This window comes from Anopheles merus, chromosome 2L (genome assembly GCF_017562075.2).
Source record: "Anopheles merus strain MAF chromosome 2L, AmerM5.1, whole genome shotgun sequence".
In the NCBI taxonomy this organism is placed as follows: Eukaryota; Metazoa; Arthropoda; class Insecta; order Diptera; family Culicidae; genus Anopheles; species Anopheles merus.
Window position 1 is genome coordinate 35,342,160 of NC_054083.1, and position 22,102 is coordinate 35,364,261.

General features: G+C 49.7%; 4 protein-coding genes across 7 annotated transcripts; 2 read left to right on the forward strand and 2 right to left on the reverse strand.

Moving 5' to 3' along the window:
* Positions 1-516: 516 nt before the first annotated feature.
* LOC121592096 (centromere-associated protein E) lies at positions 517-12,837 on the reverse strand. 2 transcript variants are annotated; one of them, XM_041913383.1, is made up of 9 exons: positions 12,705-12,837; positions 12,165-12,407; positions 10,484-12,077; positions 8,113-8,283; positions 7,127-7,421; positions 3,320-7,058; positions 2,637-3,232; positions 2,407-2,538; positions 517-2,327 (listed from the first exon to the last, which is right to left on the reverse strand). In XM_041913383.1, the coding sequence occupies exons 2-9, from the start codon at positions 12,301-12,303 to the stop codon at positions 2,196-2,198; spliced, it is 6,798 nt and encodes a 2,265-aa protein (XP_041769317.1). In that variant the 5' UTR covers positions 12,304-12,407; positions 12,705-12,837; the 3' UTR covers positions 517-2,195. The 2 variants fall into 2 exon arrangements, with proteins under 2 accessions (XP_041769317.1, XP_041769318.1); XM_041913384.1 differs by having other exon boundaries at positions 12,775-12,813.
* Positions 12,838-13,322: 485 nt separating this feature from the next.
* LOC121591589 (cytochrome c oxidase subunit 6B1-like) lies at positions 13,323-18,189 on the forward strand. 3 transcript variants are annotated; one of them, XM_041912294.1, is made up of 3 exons: positions 13,323-13,524; positions 14,797-15,051; positions 15,518-17,657. In XM_041912294.1, the coding sequence occupies exon 3, from the start codon at positions 15,549-15,551 to the stop codon at positions 17,010-17,012; it is 1,464 nt and encodes a 487-aa protein (XP_041768228.1). In that variant the 5' UTR covers positions 13,323-13,524; positions 14,797-15,051; positions 15,518-15,548; the 3' UTR covers positions 17,013-17,657. The 3 variants fall into 3 exon arrangements, with proteins under 3 accessions (XP_041768228.1, XP_041768230.1, XP_041768229.1); XM_041912295.1 differs by lacking the exon at positions 13,323-13,524 and adding an exon at positions 13,531-14,730; XM_041912296.1 differs by lacking the exon at positions 14,797-15,051 and having other exon boundaries at positions 13,392-13,524; positions 17,635-18,189.
* Positions 18,190-18,284: 95 nt separating this feature from the next.
* On the forward strand, positions 18,285-19,724 carry LOC121591592 (FAD-linked sulfhydryl oxidase ALR). Its single transcript, XM_041912298.1, has 3 exons — positions 18,285-18,522; positions 18,669-19,317; positions 19,403-19,724. The coding sequence occupies exons 2-3, from the start codon at positions 18,914-18,916 to the stop codon at positions 19,563-19,565; spliced, it is 567 nt and encodes a 188-aa protein (XP_041768232.1). The 5' UTR covers positions 18,285-18,522; positions 18,669-18,913; the 3' UTR covers positions 19,566-19,724.
* Positions 19,725-19,751: 27 nt separating this feature from the next.
* Positions 19,752-21,077, reverse strand: LOC121591591 (uncharacterized protein C16C10.8). The gene has a single exon (XM_041912297.1). The coding sequence runs from the start codon at positions 20,956-20,958 to the stop codon at positions 19,888-19,890; it is 1,071 nt and encodes a 356-aa protein (XP_041768231.1). The 5' UTR covers positions 20,959-21,077; the 3' UTR covers positions 19,752-19,887.
* Between the last annotated feature and the right edge of the window lie 1,025 nt (positions 21,078-22,102).

Here is a 22,102-nt window from a genome sequence, read left to right on the forward strand (position 1 = left end):
TTGATTAGCTTTGGAGCATTCTTCTTCTTCTTTGGCACAGCCACCGATGTCGGTCCAAGTCTGCCTGTACCACTAATGGGCTTGGCTTTCAGTGACTTATTGATTCGCCCCCATAGCAGGGTAGTCATTCGGGGCTTGAACCCTTGATGGGGCTTGATGCAGCGTAATTATACAGCATGGATGTTTACGGTATGTTCAGAAGGCTTTATACTGGGGACAGAGTTATTCGATTTACTTCGAGCAGAGCCAGGGTTAAGTGGATTGATGAACAAACGCCTCTAACCATACGCCCATACACCGCCAAATAGCGTCGCGCCGCGACATATAATCGAAGCCCTAATCGATTATATTCGATGAGAAGTGCCGTAAAAAAAACCTTCGGTTTCATGGCGAATATTGTGGCGCTTTTCCGACACTCTTTCCGTGTCAGCTTGGTTCGTTCAATGTTTCTTTCTGGTGTCAGTTTATAGAAAAATTGCTTTTGTTTGAAAGAAAACGAAACACTTCTCAAATTAGTACACGTTCCCACACATTCTTATTTTGTTTTATTCATTCCTAACTCAATTAACGCTACATCCAATGACGATCATCAGTGCCTTGGCCAGTCAACACGTGGACGGGAGACACTTTCCGTAGTTTATGGAGCGGCCGTCGTGGTGCGCAATTTGCGCGTAATTGGTTTGCAGGTGGTGCGCGTGGTTTGCGCAAACGCCACAGAAATCAGACTCACGACGAGCAGGATGATGGCAACCAGCTTCATGGCTTAGTGCGTTATGAGTCGACGGTTAGAGAGGCAACAAACGAGTCCACACCGGGAGCGATCAATAGCAGAACTAAACCGCGCGGCCACTAAAACGACCAGCTAAATATGATTAAGAAAACAGATCACATTCTGCTCCCTTTCCCAGCCAAATGAACCAAATTCTGGCCGAACCGGCTGTACAAATAAATCGCTGCGATACGTGCGCGTGTGTGTCTTCACCGTCAAAGCAGAATACGCTTGAAGGTTGCATTAAAATGAGGATTTTTGTCGCTTGTTTTCGTCACCATAACCGTGCAAAGATCCAATGGAAAGATTTTAGCGATTTATTTTTTTTGGTTTTGGAATATTAATTTTGTCCTAATTAAGCGAATAAACGATTGGCTCCTGCTAACAGTACAGGAGCATTGCACAACACACGTAAAATTAGACATTAAATCCAAGGTCTTAGAGACATTCAGTTCCCTTAAAACGTTTGCCCAACCGCATTGTACGCACGGCATCTGTATACACAGTTACCATTTCCAAACGCTTTGTGTGTCTGTCTGTGCGACAAGACTTTCTACGGATAAAACGAATATTCTTCTTATGTAGAGAATTGTCTAATCACATTTCTTTCATACATTCCAAGAATGACGCGTCGCGAAAGGGCTTGAATGTATAATAGAAAAAAAAAGAATGGTTGTTGGATTTATTGCTTGCTTGTGTGCTTGTTTGATTTGCTAGCTCGGTCGGCGGTTTGTATTCACGATATTACATTTCACACAGTAGTTTCGGGATAGCTTAATAAATATTTACCTCGTGCCGTTCCGAGTAAGCCAAGGTACAACAACATGCACACACAATATAAATATGGGGTACACACTTTCAAACGAAGCAATAAACGCTCTACAGCGCTGTTAATATTGCGTTCAACTAGACAGCACTAAGTACGGAACATAACGAATAGCTGAATATACACTTGATGTATGAACACCGAACAACATCAGGTTCATATTTACATGTTCATGCCCTTTAACGGTGGAACATTACCACAAAATATGTAAGTGTGAACGATTAACAGCAATAGCGCAAAGAAAGAAAGAACGAACTAAGTTTACTACAAAACTAGCTTAAACGCTAAACAACAAACGGACATTACCTACAGACGGGCTAAAGGAAATGCAACGGTACGGGATGTTCCGAGGTTCACGGAGGCGCGGACGGTTTGCTTAAGTGTAGTTAAGCAACGAAAACGACTCCACATTGCAGAGTGTGTGTGTGTGTGTTGCTCCGTTCACATTGAATGTGTGTAGCGCGAAGACTTTCTCGCCAAATTACCTTCTATACGGGATGGGACTAGACAAACTAACACTATTAAAAGGGATGCGGCGTCTTCCAGCTTTGCCATCATCATTCCTTCCTTGGGATAAGGGAATGAGTGAAAAAAGAGGCACTAAACCCCTCCTCCGCCAGCTGTCCGTTGGCCATTCATTTTTGCTGCTTTAGCTTCGTCTATCAGTCGAGCCGCCAGTGCTTTGTAGCGTTCGTACTTGACGCGATACATTTCCGCTTCCTCACGGGTAGCCTAAAAAGGGACACGGAAGAAAAGGGGGATATTTTAACATTCTGTTTCTTTCTCTGCAAGTATTACTTCGCCCACTTACGTCATTATCCGTCTGCAAACCGACGTCCGCTTTGTTGGCCGATTTTCCCCTCATTTGCACGGCATGGTGGTAGATCTGGGCGTACCGATTTTCGGCCTCCTTCAGCTGTTGCTTCAGCTGGATACATTCATTCTGGAGCCGCAAAAGCATTCAAAAAAACCATACATTAAAACATACATTAAACATACATTAAAACATACAAATATATTACAAGTGAAATCCTCTCTCACCTGTACGGTACGGTTCACGTTCGTGCTTTCGTTCTCCTTCTCCGCGAGTCCCGCACTCAGGCTGCTGATCTTGTCATTCCGTATCCGGCACAGGTGCTTCATCGTTTGGTACTTTTCGTTCAGCCGTTCGTACTGCTCCTGCTGCTCCTCGCAGCGTTTCTGCAGTGCCGTCAGCTCCGCGCTGCCTGTTGCGTCACCAGCGCCCACCGCCACAGAAGTATTCCTGCCGGTGGACACAATCGACACGGATACGGCCGTCGTCGTGCTGGGACTGTCGGTGGTCGGCTGGTACGCCTGGACCGCCTTATCGCAGCGCGCATTCTGCTGCCGGCTGTGCCGCATACACTGGGTACAGTGGCGTTTGCGATCCTTGCGCTCCTGGTCCAGCTGCTCAAGCACTTCGCGCAGTTCCTGCTCGATCTGTGACTTTTCGCGGTGCTGCTCCTCCAGTTTGCGACGCATTTCGGCGATTTCGTTCTTGAGCGGATTGGCGGACGATAGGAGCTTCTGCGTGTTGAGCTGACAGTCCTTAAGCGTAAGCTTGTTGCGCATTTCCTTGATCTTTTCGTTCATCTCCGAGCAGGCACAGTCAGCAGCTACATTTTTTGGAGTGTAAGAAAGCAAAGAAACAACCGATTAGTTGAAAGTTCCCACACAAAAAAAAATAAGATACAAGCACTCACAGGTAGGATCCGTCATGGTGGACACTTCCTTGCTGTTAAACAGCAGCCCCCGCCGATCGTCATGCGTGCTCTGGCGACGATTCTTGCGCTCCTTATCCGTCGTTTTGCGCAGCTCGTCCACCTCCTTCGCCAGTGACTGGTGCTTGAACCGCAGCTGATCGAACGCCCGCTCGAGCGACCGCTTCTGGTGCACCGTTTCCTCCCGCACCTTCTCCGCGTCCTGCACCTGCTTTTGGAGGTGGCATATTTCCTCCACCTTCTCGTTGAAGCTCGACTCGTGCCGCATACTGGACATTTCGTCGCGCAGCTTCGCAATTTCACCCTCCAGCCGCTCCAGCTCATCGACCCGTTCCTGCAGCTGCCGGGCCCGCAGTCCGTCTAGCTGGCGCACCTCATTCAGCTGCTTGAGCAGATCCTCGTTTTCACGCCGCAGCGCCTGCACCACCCGCCCATCACCGAGCGACGGCCGACCGGTGGCCATGAAGCTCTCCAGCTCCTTGCGCTTCTCGTCCAGCTCGCGGCGCAGTCCGGCGGATACGGCACGCTCCTGTTCGTACCGTTCGTTCGCCAGCTTGTGATCGAGGCTCTCCAGATCGCTCTTCAGATCGCGCAGCTCGCGCTCCAGCACGTCCCGTACGCTGGACGATTCTTCGATGTCCGCCTCGAGACGCAACCGTGCCGCTAGACTCTCCTCCAGCGCTGCTTTCGTCTCGCGCAGCTCATCCCGTACTTGGTCGTGTTGCTTTTCCACGTCCGTCAGCTTCGCCTCCGCCACCGTGAGCGCCTGTTTCAGTGCAGCCAGTGCAGCATCTTGCTCCTGCCGCTCCTGCACAAGCGTATCGATCGTTTTCCGCTGCGATGCTTCATTACTATCGACCTGCTCCTCCAGATTAACGATCTTGGCGGAAAGTTCCTGCACCGCGATCGTAAGATCGCTATTCTCCTTGCGCATCTCGTCCAGTGCGCTTTCCTTTTGCTGCTGGAGCGCTTCCAGTTCGGCCGTGTGGCGCTCTTTCTCCGTCAGCTCCACTCGCAGCCTGTCTGTTGCTTCCTGCAACCGTTGCTTCTCATCCTCCAGGGCGGTGATAGCGTGGCGCAATCGTTGCGTTTCCTCTTTTACCGCCTCCGACCGTTCCCTGTCAGTCTGCTCAATCTCATCCCGTCGGCGTTTCTCCTCCAGCAGCTCCGTCCGTACCATCTCCAGCTCGGCCCGCACGGTGGCCAGATCGCGCTCCAGCTGTGTCACCAACCGTTCCGACTCGTCGCGACAGGAGCGCAGCTTGAGCAGCTCCTCCGCATCGGCGCTGGTCCGTTCCTGCTGGCACTTTTCCCCTTCAAGCTGCTCCCTAAGCAGTGCCTCGTTTTCGTTCATCAGCTGACTCACGTTTCCCTGCAGTGAATCGAGCTCGTGCTGTAGTGCGGCAGCCTTCGCTTCCAGCTCGCGCTTTACCCCGTTCTGCTGCTCCACCAGCCGGATCTGCTCCGCGCGGAGTGCATCCAGCTCGGTTATGTAGCGCAGCATTTCCACCTCGCGCTCCTCGAGCTGACCTTGAAGCGCCTGTTGTCGGGAGTGGCACTCGGAATGTTCTCGCTCGATGGTGGCCTTGTCGGCGCTTACTTGTTCCACCATTTGCTTCAGCAGTTCTATCTCCTGGTCGAGCTGCTGCCGCGCGCTGTTGTACGATTCGTGCTCAGTCTTTTGCTCTTCTGCCAAGGTTACACACTTTGCTCGTGCCGTCTCCAGATCGGACGTGATTGTTGCAAGCTCCGCTTCCTTTTCAACTAATCGTTGTTCCAGCGTTTCCTTGCATTTCGTCAACGCTTGCACACATTGCGCCTGATCTTCGCGATCTCCATGCTGTCGCTTTAACAGTTCACTATTGTCTTCTTTTATCTTGGCTAGCGCAGTGTTTGCCATTTCTAGCTGCTTTTCTATCTCCTTGCGAGCCTCTTCATGGATTTGCTGTTCTTCCTTTTGCTTTCCAGCAATCGCAGACAGTTCCGATCGAGAGCATTCCAGCTCCTGCTCTACCTCTTCAATGCGTTTTTGAAGCTCAGCAACGGTTTGTGCAGCTTTTAGCAGCTCTTCCCGAACCTTTGCTTCCTCGGCCACAATTGCGTCTTTTTCCTCGGTCAGCTGTGCGAGGGCTTTCTTTGCGCAATCCAATTCTTCCTGTGCCTGTTTTAGCGAGCTTTCGAAAGATTCGCCTTGTTTTGCCTCACGTTCAGTCAGTGCTGCAATTTCTCCTTCATAATCACACACCTTCTGTTGCAGTTCGTGGATGCGTGCTTCCTCCGATGCTTGCTTCTGACGCAAAACAGCCAATTCCTCCTGTAGAGCGGATTCTTTTTCCGTTTGAATTTGTACCAAATTGTTCTGACTGTTCTTTTCCTCTCGCAACTGGTGCAGGGAGGCTTGCAGCTCTTCCATTCTTAGCTGCAGCTCGCTGATCTCCTTTACCATGCCTTGCTTTTCCGCTTCCCACTGTTGTAACCGTTCGTTTTGTTCGCTCTCTGCAGCATCCAGCTTGTTTTTAAACACTTCAAGCTCTATCTCGAGCTGTACAACACGCCCGTCGGCTTCATCCTTCAGCTGCTGCAACCGTTGCAAATCTTCTCGCGCCTTTTGATCACTCGCTGCGCCCGCTAGCTGTTGCTCCTTTTGTAACTGGACCAACTGTGCCGAAAGTCGACTATTTTCTGTACCGAGCAGCTCCTTTTCCACAAGCTGTTCACCGATCGACGATTCAAGCTTTACAATTTCTTGTTTTAATCGGTCGATTTCTTCATTCACTGTCGCTACTTCCGCTTGTGTTGCCGCCTGAACGGTTTCTAGCTCCTTCAACGTCTCTTTCTGCTTCGTGATGGCCTCTTCCAGATGAATCTTCACTTCATCTCGCTCCACGGACAGCTTTTTCTTCTCGGCAACGATCGTCTCCATCTGAGAAGCGTGACTCTCTATGGAAGCTTTAAGCGCGCTGACTTCTTCACGCAGCGAGTCACACACACGCTGCAGCGCTTCTCGTTCGGCGTTTGCTTTTTCGAGCGATTCACGCAACGGTCCCATTTCACGTTCAAGCTCTTCCCGCCGCTGGACGTCCTTTTCATTCGCCAGTGCCGTCTGGCACTGCTTCGCCTCTTCGAACTGCTTGCGAAGGTCTTCATTGTCCTGCATCTGGTCCATGAGCTGCGTCGACAGCTCATCGTACTCGGTCGTTTGTGCCGCAAACTTTTCCCTCCACTGGGCAATCTCCTTCTCCAGCCGCTCGATGGACGTTTGCCCACCGTCAAGCTTCGATTTCAGCTCAGCCAGCTGCACATCGCTCGCTTCCTGCAGGGCACGCTTTTCCTGCTCCAGCGTGCGAATGGTTTCTTCCAGCTGCTCGACAATTTTTACCAACTCCTGGATGGTTTTTTCCTCCCCCAGCAGGGTCGCATTGCCGTCGAGCATGGTAGCGTTTCCGTTTCCATCGTGGCCGGATTGTCCCATCGTTGTGTTGTTGAAGCCATTCGAATGAGCTGCATGTTCCTGCTCTCCGTCATGTGGCGAGAGTAGCAACAGCTTGCGCAACGAGTTTGCCAGCGCGGACTGGGCAAAGTCACCGGAAAATGTTTGGAAATGCTGCAAAACGGCCTGCTTTACATTCTCCAATTTCCGGTGCTGCTCGAGGTTGGAGGATTTTAGCTGCTCGAGCTGCTTGTTACATTCCTCCAGCTGTAGCGTAAATTCATAGTTTTGCTAAAACACAACAAAAACCCAGTATTAGACATTGCCAAACACCCAACATTGCACAACACAACACTTACCATCTCCAACCGTTTCATTTCTTCCCGCTTTTGGTCCAGTTTGAAACTATCGCCGCCGTTGGAAGTTGCGCCGTTGTTGCGCGCTTCCTGCAGCGATTCAATCAGCTCCTTCTCGCGAGCCTCCGACCGCTGCCGGTAGCGCTCGAACTCGAACTCGATGCCGGTGTGCTGGTTCCGGTGCAGTTCCGCCTCCCGTACGGCCGCCTGGCGCTCCTTGGCCGCCAGGGCGAGATCGTTTTCCGCCTTGCTCACCGTTGCCATTTGGCCCTTCAGTTCAATCTCTAGCTGGGCGCATCTGGAAGGCACGTGAACAAATAGGGGCATTCGCCATTAGAAGAAAGGTAATCATAGCGCACGCACGCATAATAAAGCGTTCCATTTCATTGCACATGTTGCGTTGTTTGTTTATTTGTATGGACTACTTTGGATCGATTTACTTCATTTGTCAACTCAAAATTGCGTTTCACATGCTTATATGATTCTCAAAACATTATTAAAAGCAAACAAAAAAAAAATCATAAATTTATAAAAAAAAATAGTTAAAAGATGAAAAGCACACTTTTTAACACTGTTCTGTTTTAGGCAATTATTGACGTTGTACGTGAGTATTAGAATATTCAATCCAATCACATCGATACGACCAATTATCACCTCCACTCAGTGTTGTACCTTGCCAGTATCTGATCACCTTGCATTCAATTGGCACGGTTCATTATCAGTTTAGTAATCGAGAAAAGAATAAAAACCGCTGAGCATCGACAACAGCAATGCCCCGCCGGTGGTTCGTGAGCAAAGTGCAGGAGGGGGGAAAAGGGGTGCGCAAAGCAAATGAAGCATTACGTGGGGAGGAGAAGGCTGGCGACGGTTGTTGATATGTTTTGAGGCGTAACAAATACAATCAACAATCAAATCATGGGGACAATCTTTGCTTCGATCCGGCCCGAACAGTGCTCTGTGCCCCATAAAGCTATGCAAATGATACTTACCGTTCCTCCAGCTGTTCCAACCGCTGCTCCTTCTTTTCGAGATCGTGTTTCAGTTCCGACAGCTCACCCGTGCGCTTGTCAAGCTCCTTCTTCAGGTGTTGCGTTTCGACCGAGTTTTCTAGCTTGGTAAACTCCTGAAGCTCGAGCAGTTCCTGTTCCAGCTCCCGGCACCTGGGTGTGGGAAAAAGAAGAAATAGAATTGAATAACACAGTTTGAGTACAACACAGCAGCGAAATATCAATTCAAGGAAGGTTACACAAGCGGAAACTGCTGGATTGATGGGATAGATCAGATGGGATTTACGGGACATTGCCGACCGTTGACCCCTAAGACATGCCGCCGTGATGTAACGAAACAGTCTTTTCACGATCGAAATGTATGGGTCGGTCTCTCTCTCTCTCTCTCTCTCTCTCTCTCTCTCTCTCTTTTTAAAACGCGGAAGAGAAATAAACAATAAACACATGAGACATCTATCGTTCATTCGTGCTTACAGATAGCTTTTTATGAACACGCAGCGCAGAATTTAGTCTTCCGAAGGTCCGAAAATTAATCGCACCGCGTCGTTCCACTCCACAGGTACATCAACAACAAACTGCTCCCATATACGCCCGAGAACGGGCAAAAAACTGGACCTCTCCACCCCCCGGTGCGATGCGATGAACGTGTTTGAGTGCGATTCCGTTTGTGAATGTTTGTGTCAACGCATTCCGCATTCTTCTACGTCGGGGTCGGTGTCTAACGTCTTTGGACGTGGTTGCGATTGGGCAGCAGGGCGAATGCAAAAGACGCAACGTGTCGTAGTAGCGAGAGAGAGAGTGAAACCTAATAAATCACCTTTTCTTTTATCTTTCGTGACGACACTGCTGCATCAGTGTACTGTGCGTGGGTGAACGGGTGTCGATAATAGATCACAGGGCGACTCGCGATAATAGTGCCTCTTCGTGTTGATGTTTTATCGTTTTTCATTGGAAAATCACCCCAAAAGAAAGATATTTCTAATAAGAAATTCTCTTCCAAGTAATCCGTAAGAAACCTTTCCATGGAAACCACTTCGCTTCGTGCCTGGTGCGGCATATTCGGCATTCGATTACGAATAAATCACCACTAAACTCACCATCTGCACCCCGACAGCGACAAGACAGCAACACTTCACGGATTGTTGTGTGCTCCGAAACGATGCAAGCACACACACACACACACACCTACTGCGCGGCACGACCTTCTTGCTCTTCGCGTATGTCCCTCTCAAAATAAACAAAAGATCCCTTTCTCGATCTACCACCCTCTCACCTCTAGGGGGTTGCACGCGCCGCACGCTGAGAGTGGAAATCGCGTTCGCCGCTTGCTCTGCCCCGCACGATACTGTTTATTCGTCTTCGCGTTGCTAACGAAACGCGCGCGCACATCTCACTGCCACTGAGGATCGAAATGCAGAGAGAGAGAAAGAGATTAACGAGGTGAGTGTAATGCTCTTTCTCTCTCGCTCTTTCTCACCTGGTACGGGAAACATGAGAAATGCAATAGTGCAACTTGCAATTGGAAAGGTTCACGCAAAGGCCCAATGCGCGGCCGTTACGAATGACGCAGATTAATTAATTCTTAAGATAAGCCTACACAACTTAGCTGAATAGAAATGAATAGGTTGGAGCACATACACACATCGAAGATATGTAAAACGAAAAGGCACTGCTGCACCAAGCTAATTAAATTGCAGTGCGTTTAACGCGTCGTCTTCGATACGCAGCTAGCTAAAATTAGTTTCATCGTCTCGTGACTTGTTTTGGAAAGTACATCACAAAAAAAACAACGGTTCTAATCCCTCAAACTCAGATGATTCTTAGCAAATAAACAGCATGCGTTGAGGAAATTGTGTCGGACGCGTAGTGGTGTGGCGTATTTTTAGCGACGCGTAAACCATTTCTCCATACCGCGATGCCATGTATGCCGCGTACGTACTAACGCACTCTACTGTACCGGGTTGGCCAGAATTGCTCACAGCCAAACACGCGTACCGGCCGACCGATCGTGGTGGCTTGGGGCGATGCGGTTAACAAACGGTTAGGGATATTATTTTAAACACTGGATCTATTTCAAGCCACACGACACGTCGCTACAAGACGGTGTGCGCACAATATGAGCCCCACCCAGGCAGATGATGTTTGATGACGGTTTGCCGAGATTTACATCGGGTCTGTCTTTGCTTTCCCTAAAATAAACAAATTTCCCATTGATTTTCGTTCCCTTCCGCCCGTAATAAAACAGCACGATTTCCCTTGGCGCAACAGCAACTGCGCGTAATGAAATATGTGCCCTTCGCTAGGTCGAGGTCATCGCAACCCGGGTGTGCCGCGGGATCGAGGCAAGACTTACCGCTGCTCGAAGTTAAACTGTGGCGGTGAATCACCGGTCGATGAGCGGCGCGTTCTCCGCAAGCTTTTCGGCGTGTGAAGATCCCGCTCCATCGTCGACAGGGGCGATACGGATGCGGACCCGAAGCTAATCTGCTCGCCCGGCACAAACTCATCGCCATAGGACGAGAACGGATTGAGCAAACCGTTCGGCGAGGTCGAGCGTACCCGCCGTGCCAGCAGATCCTGATGGTCCAGCAGTTCGCGGTACTGAATGTTCGGCTCGTCCTCCCCGATGAGGGCGAGCGTGGCGGCAAACCCATCGCTCGCACGAATATCGCCCGACGTCGCCGCCACGTAGTCCTCGTCGGCCGACATCGAACGGATCGCTATCTGGGGTGTCGCCCCGTTCATGGTCACGAGATACTGGCCACCGTTCGTCACCGCAGGAGGCGGTCCCATCAGCGTTCGACCGCCTTCGCCCATCAAATCCGGCGTTGGACGGTGACCAGGGGCTAGCCGTGGTATCTCTGTCGTCGATGGGCACCAGGTGCGGCGCCGAGCATTGTCCGCCAGCGACTGCTGCGCCTGGTTCGAGTTGATGAACTGATTCGTGCGCAGCGTGATCGCGTTTTGCAGCTCCATCGTTTTGATTTTGCTGTTTTTGTTCTGCTCCGAGCGGAGCTCACTCTGGAGGCGCTTGATTTCCCGCTCGAGCCGCTTCATCATGGCGGCGTCGGTCAGGATCTCGTTCACTTTCGGCTTGTTGCGGATGTTTTTGGCGCGCATCGCAAAGCTCAGCGTGTAGTACGTTTCGTCCACCACGGCGGGCGTTATGTTGCAGATCATCGACGTGACCGCATTGCCACCGAGCGACGCTTGCAGTATTCGCGTCAGCTTCGAGTCGCGATAGTTGATGAACTGTTTGTCCGAGTTTTCGCTCAGCTTCTGTATCACGCAGCTGAGCGACAGGAGGCTTTTGTTGATGCACACGCCCTCCTTAAACCGTGAGCCTGTCGCGCCGGTTTGATCCGCCCGCTCGCTGCCGGCCAAATCGACCAAATTCAAGATGCCGATCTGAACCGCGTCATTGTCCGTGCCGCCGTCAACGCCGTTGGCCGGCCCGATGACACGCGATTCGATCGTAATGCGGAAGATGGTGTGCGATCGGCTGGACCGTTCGTTCATGTTCGTTTCGCCGATCTTGCGCGCCTTGTTGCCGTCGTCCACGTGCTGGATGATCTGCTCCGCACAGTTCGTGATGCATTCCTTCGAGTTGACCGACACGTCGCCGCACTGGTTTTCCACTATCTTCAGGTTCGTGTTGGCCGTGTTGAGCAGATCGTGTATCTTCTCGTTGTAAATCTCGATAAACCCGACGCGGATCAGAAACTGGCGCTCCTTGATCTTTTTGATCTGCTCGAAAATTTCCCGCGCCGTCAGCGGCACCACACCCGGTTCCCGATCGTTCCCGATCATGGTGTACGTTTTGCCGGACGATGTTTGACCGTACGCAAATATCGTCCCGTTGATACCGTTCAGCGCGGACAGTATAACGGGCCGGCACACGGTGTCGAAAAGCTGGCGGGTGGGGACCGTTTCATCGAAAATATGATCTGTGCGGAGAGGTTTGGGAAAGCGGAAAAGAGGATGAAAAAACGGCACAGAAACAACGTCATTCTTGTGAATGGAAAATGGCTTACCGAATACAAACGGATCGCCATTGCCATCGATCGTTGCGATGATATTATCCCGGATGCGCCATTGTGATACAAGTTTGTTTTCCCGCTCCCTTTTGATGAGCGGTCGTACCTTGATCGAAACCTTTACATTATCAGACATGGTTTACTTTGGTGTCTGCCACCGGTGATGGGTCGAAATGTCGTGTGGCAATCCCTCACAGCAACCTATCTGTCCACACTTTTATATTATGACGGTGCATTGACCTGAAAACAAAACCGAGAGACGAGAAACATCAAGCAACCGCCGCTTTGTTTGCCATGAAGCTGCTACACCGTGGCCATTTTATGGCTCGAAACGCAAACACACACAATTTGCGTTTTCGAACAGCAAACGGTAAAGTATTTTAGTTTCAATGAATCACAAATAAACTAAACGAATGTAATCAACCACAGTTTGTACACAGCGTCTTTTGAAGAACTTAACGCTCTTTTGAGATTCACCAAAACTAAACAACAAGCGGAAGCATTCTCATGCCAATTTCACATTTCACACGACCTTACCACAAATAACAATTCACAATTCACAATTCAATACACGCAATTTTCGTTTCAATTTCACATAAACAATTACCAAAGCACAGCACAAATCTACGCCGGTAGCGGATGCCCACAGTACCCGATGTAAAAGCGTTGAAGAACCGATAGCCAAGTTGAGAATTGAATTGAAATTGAACGGCAAACGATCAGTGCGAGAGCAAGAAAATTGTGTAAAACGATCCGTTTTCAAGATAATATCGTTTCAATGGCATAAGATGAATAGATAGGAAAAGTCGTGGTGTTCTCAGATATTTTTCAAAAAGCCTGGTTTATTGCTTTTAAAATTATTTGATTATTTTAAATCTTCTCGTTTTTAGTTGTTTTGAAGTTCACATAACACATACGCACAATTTGTAGTGAAATTAAAAAAAACTATCTTCCAACAAGATTAATAGATAGAAACACATGGCGTTTTGACAAGACAAAACAAAGCTGTTGATGGCAATGAAACATTCAGAAATATTTCAATTGATATATGACTGATTTTCCATTAAAAGTAAGAGGAAAATAATGAAATTTAATTTATTTTTGTAAAAATAAACAATTCCACCCGTTTGCTGTCAAATCGATTATGTGAGCAGGATCGATACAGTTTCCCGCGCCACCTTGCCCATCGCATACCTTGGTTCGCGCCGAGCCGCCATATTGGAAATCTGCGCGAGACATTTTTTCAGCCGTCATCCGTGTCTGAGCAAATCGCAACTCGTTCCAAGCGAGAAGTTGTGCCCGCATCGTCGAAGCGAAAGAAAAGCGCCCGGTGGTTTTTCCCCACTTTTTGCCTCAGGTAATTGCTACGCTCAATTCTTTCTGACCGTGCTGCAAAAAACGAGCAGCTGTCCGTGTGTGTGTGCACTATTTTCTTCATTTTTGGGATAGAAACAGGAACAAGAGGATAATCGGGGCGATTTAGGAAAAAAAAAGTTCATCCGCGACGATGAGCGGTGTGTGGCGGTGGTGGTGTGAAATCGAACATGGTGGGAAGAGAGTTCTTACGTACTATTTGGTTGATGGTGGTGGGGGGAAGGGATCGGTGCTGCCCTGGTACGAGTAGTTGTGGTCCGGGAGGGGCAACGTAAAATTGTGCTAACTGTGCAGATTGCGGAAAAAGTCTGTCCGTGTGACCCAGCTCTCCCCCGCCTCCGTCACCCAATTTGACAGCTAGCCCTTGCTGTCTCGGCCTGGGCTTTCCTGCTGAGGGAATGATGGACAGAAAAATTACATAATTTGTGCCAAAATATAAGGAAGGTCCGGAAATGACCTTGTGTGCACTGTTGCAAGTACCAAGGGATCAATATTTGATACGCCATCACCATTATGGATCCATAATCATGAATACCTTAATCAGTGAAAATGATTCAGTTTGTTGCTATGATTATGTAAGTTTACCTTGAGCGCAGTGCCAACCCGATCAAAACTTTCTGCACGGGGCGATAAAAAAGGGTTGGCAAAGGGGGTGCTGCGATGAAACCGATTCCACACCACCTCCAGGCTTTGGGGTCAATTTTGGCAAATGGGAAGCAAAAACAAAACACATTACAGCTACCATGCACGGTGCATGCATGGTTTAGAAAAAAAAGCAAATATTTAGGACAACAATGGCGGAGATGATAACGGCCATCCCGGCGTTCCACGGAAGAATCAACCAACGTCGAAAACATCGCTCCTCTCAAAACGGTTTACGGTGTCTACCTGTGCCGCGGTGTGCTCTCAAAGTAACGAATGTTCCTTTTGGGAGATCCAAGAGTTGCTCCCCAATCCGCGCGAGCTCGCGCTTTCACGCACTGGAATGCATACGGATACTGTTGGAGAGAGAGAGAGAGAATGAGGGAGTGAAACGCACAATGTTCCGGGTGGAAGGAAGGGTCCGGCCGCCCGTTCAAACGAAAGGACCCTTTCCATCCCTCCCGTACAGTTGCATACAGAGTGCAAATGCAACGCGCTCGGCCAAACTCCCTAATGTTCTACGACTCTAGCTCTGAAAATCCCGAGAGTAATTATTTGCTGTTTTCTTAACCATATTCGAAGAAAAATTCACGTCTCAGTAAATATTTTTCAGGCCAACCTGTCTAATAAAGCACGTGAGCCGTACACACAGACAGAGAGATAGGGGCGCGAGAGAGATACAGAGGGAGAGAGACAGAGAGATTAGGAGAGGCGCCAGGAGTGCACACTCTCCTTGCGCGCATCCAGCACGCCCAGCCGATCGCAGCAACCAAAGACGGCTCCTCCTCTTCAGCCCGGCGGGTCCAGCAAATTTGGGCGTTAGCAAAGCCGGAAGCACCGAACCGACAAGCGCGCACACAGGCAAAGAGTAATGTAGTTTTTAATACCTTTAAAATCCTACCTCTATCCTACTATCTAACTTTGTAAAAAAAAACAAAAAAACAACAATTACATTATATGCACCACTCACGCTCACACACTGTATTTGACGGTAAAGTAAATCGAAATCCTGTTCCAAAACGCACGCGTTCGTGTGAGGCATATTAAGCCAGTAAAGGGCAACAAAAAAAAACAACTGCAATCACTCTCTAGATTTTGCCTCACCATCCTTGCCGCCACACTATTCTCCCACGGGGAACCAGTGTTGCCGGGAAGGCAAATCTAGAGAGTCGAACTGCATCGGTTTTGAAATGTGCAGGAACGGCTTTCCCTAGTACCCTCTCTGGGCGTGCCCAGAGCGCGGTCTAGGGAGAGTTGAAGCGAGCGAAATCGCGATCGCTTACACTTTCCATTCTGTAACTGGCGCTTATCGGTAGTGTACGCTACTCTTCCAGGCTTCCGTCCGCTCTCCCCCCTAAACTCTCCATGATGCTGGAGGAGGAGGAAGAAACTGCCCCACGAGGCGGCGACGACAACGATCAAGGCCAACTGGCGGACCAACATCATCAGCCCGCGCAGAAGCAGTCCAGCCGCGAAGGCGATCGTGAGCGTAGTGGCCACTATTCCTCGAGCTCGAGTCGCACCACGAGCAGCCGGTACGAGGACGATTACTCGCATCGTTTGAACCGCGATCGAGACCGGGACCGGGATCGGGAGCGAAGCCACCGCGACCGGGATTATCATCGCGATCGGAACCGTGATCGCGAGTACGGTGGCCGGTATCGGGACCATTACCGGGACCATCGGGAAGATCAGTATCGGCGCGATAGGCGAAGCAGCCGCAGTCGGTCGCGGTCGAAAGAATCGCGCTCGCGGGACCGTGATCGTGATCGTGACCGGGAACGTAATCGCTCGCATCGGGATGATCGTAGCTCGCGCGATGGTCCCAGCTCTCGACCGGAGCGGACAGCGCAGGACCGTCTGTCGGCGGAAATTGAGCAGGAGCTGGCAAACCTGCGCAGACAGCATGATATGAAGGAAGCATTAAAGCGACAGCAGCAGCAGCAGCAACAACAAAGCGCAGGTCACGATCGTGCGTCCAGCAATGGAGACGACAGTCAGGATGATTCCAAACCCTCCGGCAGAGTTGTCGGTGAACGTAGACCGACTACAAGTAGTAGCTCTGGTGCTGGTACACATTCCGGGCATTACGAAAAGCAGCAGTCGTCAAGCTTCATGCCGCAAATCGATCCCGGCCAGCCGGTCGAATACGTGCCGGAGATACAAACCGAGGAAGAGCGCATCGAGTTTCAGCGCAAAATGCAGGAAAAGCTGCAGCAACATCTCGCCGCCGAGGGAAAGCTCTACCCACCGCCCTCGAAACCGCAGCGTGACGTGCCCGCTCCCGTTACCGTGACCGGTTTCGCGAACGATGGCTCATTTTTGGAGATGTTTAAAAGGCTCCAGCAACAGCAAAGCGCCGTGCCTGGCAGTAGCGGTGGCGCCACCCCAGCAATGGCAGCAATGCCCCACCCACATCATCACCTGTCAACCGGCATTTCGGCAGCCAATCCGACCCCAGTGAAACCGATGATGGTGGTTCCAACCGCTGCCGCCCTACCGAGGATGCCGCTGGTCGTTCAGCAACCGGCGGCCGTCGGGTCATTCAAACTGCTCCCAACCGTTGCGGCCGCCGCCGCGGTCGTCCCACCGCAGATCGTGAAACCGTCGACGATTGAGAAGGAACCACCGCCACCGCCACTTCCCGTCTTTGGGCGGCGGCGGGGTGGCAAGATTCTTAAAACCGGAATGGTGAAGAAGGTGCGGCCGATCGAGGAGTCCGCCGCGGATGCGCCAAACGACGCGTGGACTCTTTACCTGCAGGAGGTGAAGAAGTACAAGAGTGCTTCGTGTGATGCGGACTCCAAGACGCGACCATTGGTCAAATAATTGGATAAATGGGAGAGAGAGAGGGAGTGTATTCAGTTTCCCTTTCTTTCCACCTTTATTTTCCCGTTGGAAAGGAAATTGTATTCTTATTTATAAAACTAACCTTTTTTGTGTGATGAATGTATCGGAAGGGATAAATGAGAATCTTTCACATGCCACCCGCTTTTTTTTGTGGGTGCCAAGTGTGATTTATTGGGAGTTGGCAGGACATTGTATACCTTCTCTGCACTGGAAATGGTATGATGGACCCATAACCCCGGTATATTATGTAAATAATAAGTTATCAGTGTCGGTGAATCTTCATTTTCACCCTTTTCTATTTCAAGTTTGCTGTGTGGGATTCTTATAAACCAGATTTTTACCATGCGAAGCGGGAAATACGTTAGCAATTAATGGTCATTCAGTAGCAGAGTGGGTACAGAAATGAAGGGGAAAATCTGTAATTTGTGGATAAGAAATAGAGCGCACACGGACGGACTGTTCAACATTTATTTAAGTCCCCATCTGAAACCCCCGGGATCTTTCCGTGGGGGTGTGGTGGGTGTTTGCACAACACGCGCGCACACACACACACGCACACTCAACCCAAAATTAAGCTGACGATATTTTCTCTGGAATTTAGTGCTTTTTCGCGTGTGTCCTACCGACCGAGACCAACAACCAGCGAGAAGATGGCGTACGAACCGAAGACGGCCCCATTCGATCCCCGCTTCCCCAACCAGAACCAGACCAAGCACTGCTACCAGAGCTATCTGGATTTCCACCGCTGCGAGAAGGTCAAGGGCGAGGGCGACCAGGTATGCAAGTACTTCAAGAACGTCTTCTCGTCGATGTGCCCCAACTCGTGGGTTGAGAAGTGGGACAGCCAGCGCGAGGAGGGCACCTTTGCCGGCCACATCTAAGGCATCCAAGCGAACCGGGAGAGAGAGAGTGCGCGCTGATGTTTGGTGCAACGATGTCGTCGCTCTCCCGGGATCCCTTTTTGCATACACCCTTTGCTAGTAAACCATCAGAAGTAACATAAATTTGAAATTCAACCTACTACTACTGCTGCTACCACCAGCAATACAAATCCGGAAGAAGAATGTGTCGCGTGCGCAACGTTGCCATCCGTCACGATCCACGTGGCGCGGGCACGCGATGAAATTGAAATAAAACCATTATTAAACAGAGAGAACGCAACCCTGTATCGTTAACCACGGAAGCCTTATTTGGAGTGCATTATTTTTGCATGGAAGAGTATATTTGGAAAGAAATCTTAAGTGGTTCCATTTAAACCAACTCTGATTGATGGTGGACCGATTTAAATGATCTCAATCCCCATCTAACACTAAAATTATCGTAGAATCTCTAGAAAGTAGGCTATGGAATTGTATCAAGTCATGCCCGGAGCTGGATGTCATGAAGTCATAATCAACAACATAATTTTACAAGAATTGCTAGTTCAATCTAAACCCGTTTTAGTTTCATAATTTATTCCTGCATCTTGCTGCATAACTTACAACAAATGGTAAAATTTCCATATGAAAATAAATCTTTTGCTAGTACATATTGCTGGTAACTCTGTTCATTCCATACATTGCCATTGTACTAAACGTTATTAAACATTCGCAAAGAAAAAACATCTCAACGGTCGATTTAAATCACACATTTTAGCTGGTCACCCTGTGCGCTGTGTTTACCTGTCACAGGCTGTCAAAGTGTTCGATGGAAGTTTCGTTTACGTTTTGTGGAGCTAAAATTACATCACATTGTCCGCAACCGGCTACGGTAAACGTATCACCCAACCCGCCCTCTCGCAGGACGTAAATACGCCCCGGACAGGTGAAGTTCAAGCTACGGAGGAACCATTTCATCATCTCGCTGCGTTAAATAACGAACCCCTCCCCCGAGACAAGAAGATGCCGGCAGCGGAACAGCCACTGCCCAACAACCATCACCAGAACGGTAAAGAACCTGCCGCACCATGCCGAACGTGTATGGATTTCAAATCGTGGTCCAAACAGCAGCGCAAATCGCTGAGCACCAGCGCCGGAACGGCCAGCGTTGCGAAGGCCGGCAGTGAGAGTGAGGTTGCAGCCCACCGGAAGGCGGATAGCTCGGACGATCGGAGCGGTGGATCACCGCCGAACTGCCCCATCGACAAGGAGCAGCTGGGCCGGTACACGTGGGGCTTGCTGCACACGATAGCGGCCTACTATCCGACCACCCCGACCGATGCGGAAGAGCGAAACGTGCGGACATTCTTTACCTCCCTGTCGAAGCTTTACCCGTGCGAATACTGTGCGAAAGACTTTCAGCAAGAGTAAGACATGGGGGGGGGGGGGGGGAGCTTAAACTGTGTTGCAAGGTGCTAACCGATGTTTTCCGTTCCCTTCCCTCTATTGCAGGCTGAAAGAAATGCCACCGGAAACAAAGTCCCAGCACGCCCTGTCCCAGTGGCTCTGCCGGATACACAACCGCGTCAACGTGAAGCTGGGCAAACCCGAGTTCGACTGCACCAAGGTGAACGAACGGTGGCGGGACGGTTGGTTGGATGGGTCCTGTGATTGAAAACACATGCGTGTCTGGTGGTGCTTGGTGCGTTTTCGGCAATGTGATGTGTGTGAGAAAAATTACCTCCCCCGAACTAAGTTTTGTGCTCGTTGTATGATAAACGTACGTGTAATACGCGTTTGTAGATTAAATTTATTTCACTTAAGCTTTTACCAACCGTACAGTAGTGTCGTTTTTGTTTTGTTTTGTTACCACTAATCCAGCTGTGGACACGTTTTTCTCGAACTTTCTATTACGCCAGTTGGAACCGTCGTCTCCCTCTTCAGTTTGCACATTGTGGTTGTTAACCGATTTTAATGATCCTCTTAGTGCAAAATTATCACACTTTTGATTTTTTCTGTTTCTTCTGCTTGGCGGCAGGTTGGGACTCTTGGCTGGTCTGGACGTTTTCGACTGCATCTGGCGTTTTCTGCTTCTTCTGCTTAGTGACCGATTGGGTCACCTCTTTTTCCTCCTCCGCCTCTACCACATTACCATTTTGCGCCTTTTCTTTTTTTGCCTTCTTTTTCTTCTCCTTTTTCTGTTCCGTTGATTCGGCCTCCTCCGCCGGTGCGTTGTCACCATCAGCTGATGTACCATTCTCCGTAGGTACCTCTGCCTCTTGGTTCTTGTCCTTCTTTCCCTTCTTCTTCTTCTTTTTGCTCTGTTCCGTCGGTTCGCTCGATTCGACCGCTTCGGCCTTGCGCTTCTGGGGCGTTCCGTTCATCGCAGGCTCGCCGTCGGCTGTACCATTCTCCGCTGGTACCTCCACCTCGTTACCATTCTGAGCCTTCTCTTTCTTTGCCTTCTTTTTCTTCTGTTTCTTCTGCTCCGGTTCTCCCGATTCGACGACCTCTTCCGTTGTCTTGCGCTTCTGTGGTTTTCCATTTTGAACCTCACCGGCATCAGCGGTGGCTGCCGTTCCATTCTGCTTTGGCGCGTCTGTTGCGTTCTGCGCACCGTCAGCTTCCTTCTCCTTTTCGGCCTTCATCTCCTTCTCTATCAGTGCCCATGCCGCTTCCACTTCCTGCCGGGAAACGATGCGGCAAGAGTTTTGGAAGAAGTTCAGAAAACCTTTCTGCTTGCGCGGTATGTTGTCCGTGCGCTCGATGAAGTTAAACACGCTCCTCACACCCGCAGACATATTTTTGTGTTTTTGCGCGATAGAGCGCACCATTACGACCCAGCTCTCTTGCTTTTTGGCGCCCTTCTGCACCTTCGGAACGAACCCTTTGGCGGAGTACTTTTCCGCCTCGCTGATGCAGCTCGTGTGCTCGTTGTACGTGGTGGCGGTGAAATCCTTCTGGCAATCCATGCACGACACATTGATGCCCTTGCACCGGCTGGCGTGCGCACCCACGACCTGCTTTTTCAGCGACTCTCCACACTTGTTGCAAATAAAGACGACCATTTTCGTACTGTATTGGGGCTTTTTAGCGGCTAGTTTTACGATCCACCTGGCGTGTGGGGCTCGATCGTACTGGAAACGCACGTGCTTTTGGTTGTTTACGAATTGTTTGAAGCAGCCAGTGACGTTTGTACATGGACACGCGGGTGTCAGATTTGACGTTTGCTGACGGTTGCTGATGAAGCCTCGGTCAAATGAAGAGAAAACGAATGAAACGCTTCATTTTAGGTGCAGTTTGTTTCTGATGTTTACCCAAAATCGGCGCGGCTGGAATGTTTCTTTATCAAAATGTTTATTTCGGGAAAAGATCCGACACCTCTAGAAGGTTAAAGTAAGTTCACCACTCTATTATTACACGCCGTCTGGCATTGCCGTCTGGAGGACTCAACAAAGCTAGCGAACGTTGGCCCTTCAAAGAATCTTGCATAGTGATGTGTCGGTTGATCTGCACCTGCCAGGTCGAAGCTAACCGCCCGAGTCGACTCGTCAGGAACAAGTAGGTTCGGTAGGTGCAACGGTTCCGGTAGGTGTGAGAAAGCATTAGCGACTCCGATTCGCGTTCGCTGATCACCGACTGGTCGGAGTCACTAATGCTTTCTTGCACCTACTGAACCTACGGATGGATTCGAACTCGTTGCACTTACAGGTCAGACTTACAGAGGCCTATAGAGGCTTTCGAGACTTAACAAATATCACGAAGCCGGATAATCAGTCCCTGCTACTAGGAGGGGGGTCAAACAGGACATTCTTGAGCGGCGCATTTTCTGGATCAATTTTGGCGGATTATTAACACCTATGGCTGCGCTGTTAGGTGCATTATAAACCCTGAAGTTAACTGAACTTAACTTAAGTAAATCTTATGCGACCTAGAGTACAATTGTTGATCGAATCATATTACAACGACTTGCTCAATCCTAATCAGGCTGCAACAAGATAAAAAATAAAGTTATTTTTTAACAATATTTTTGTTGGGGAAATGATCGTGAAGTACCCATTAAACCCATTTTATTGAAGTGGCACATAAGTGCCTAAGTAGTATTCTTTCGCCTAATTTCTAAAGTTTGATAGAGTATGGCTTGCATCAGCACTGTCTAAAGCCAAACGATCAGATCTGCTTTAAAAATGTCACGTAATCCTTCATTTAACA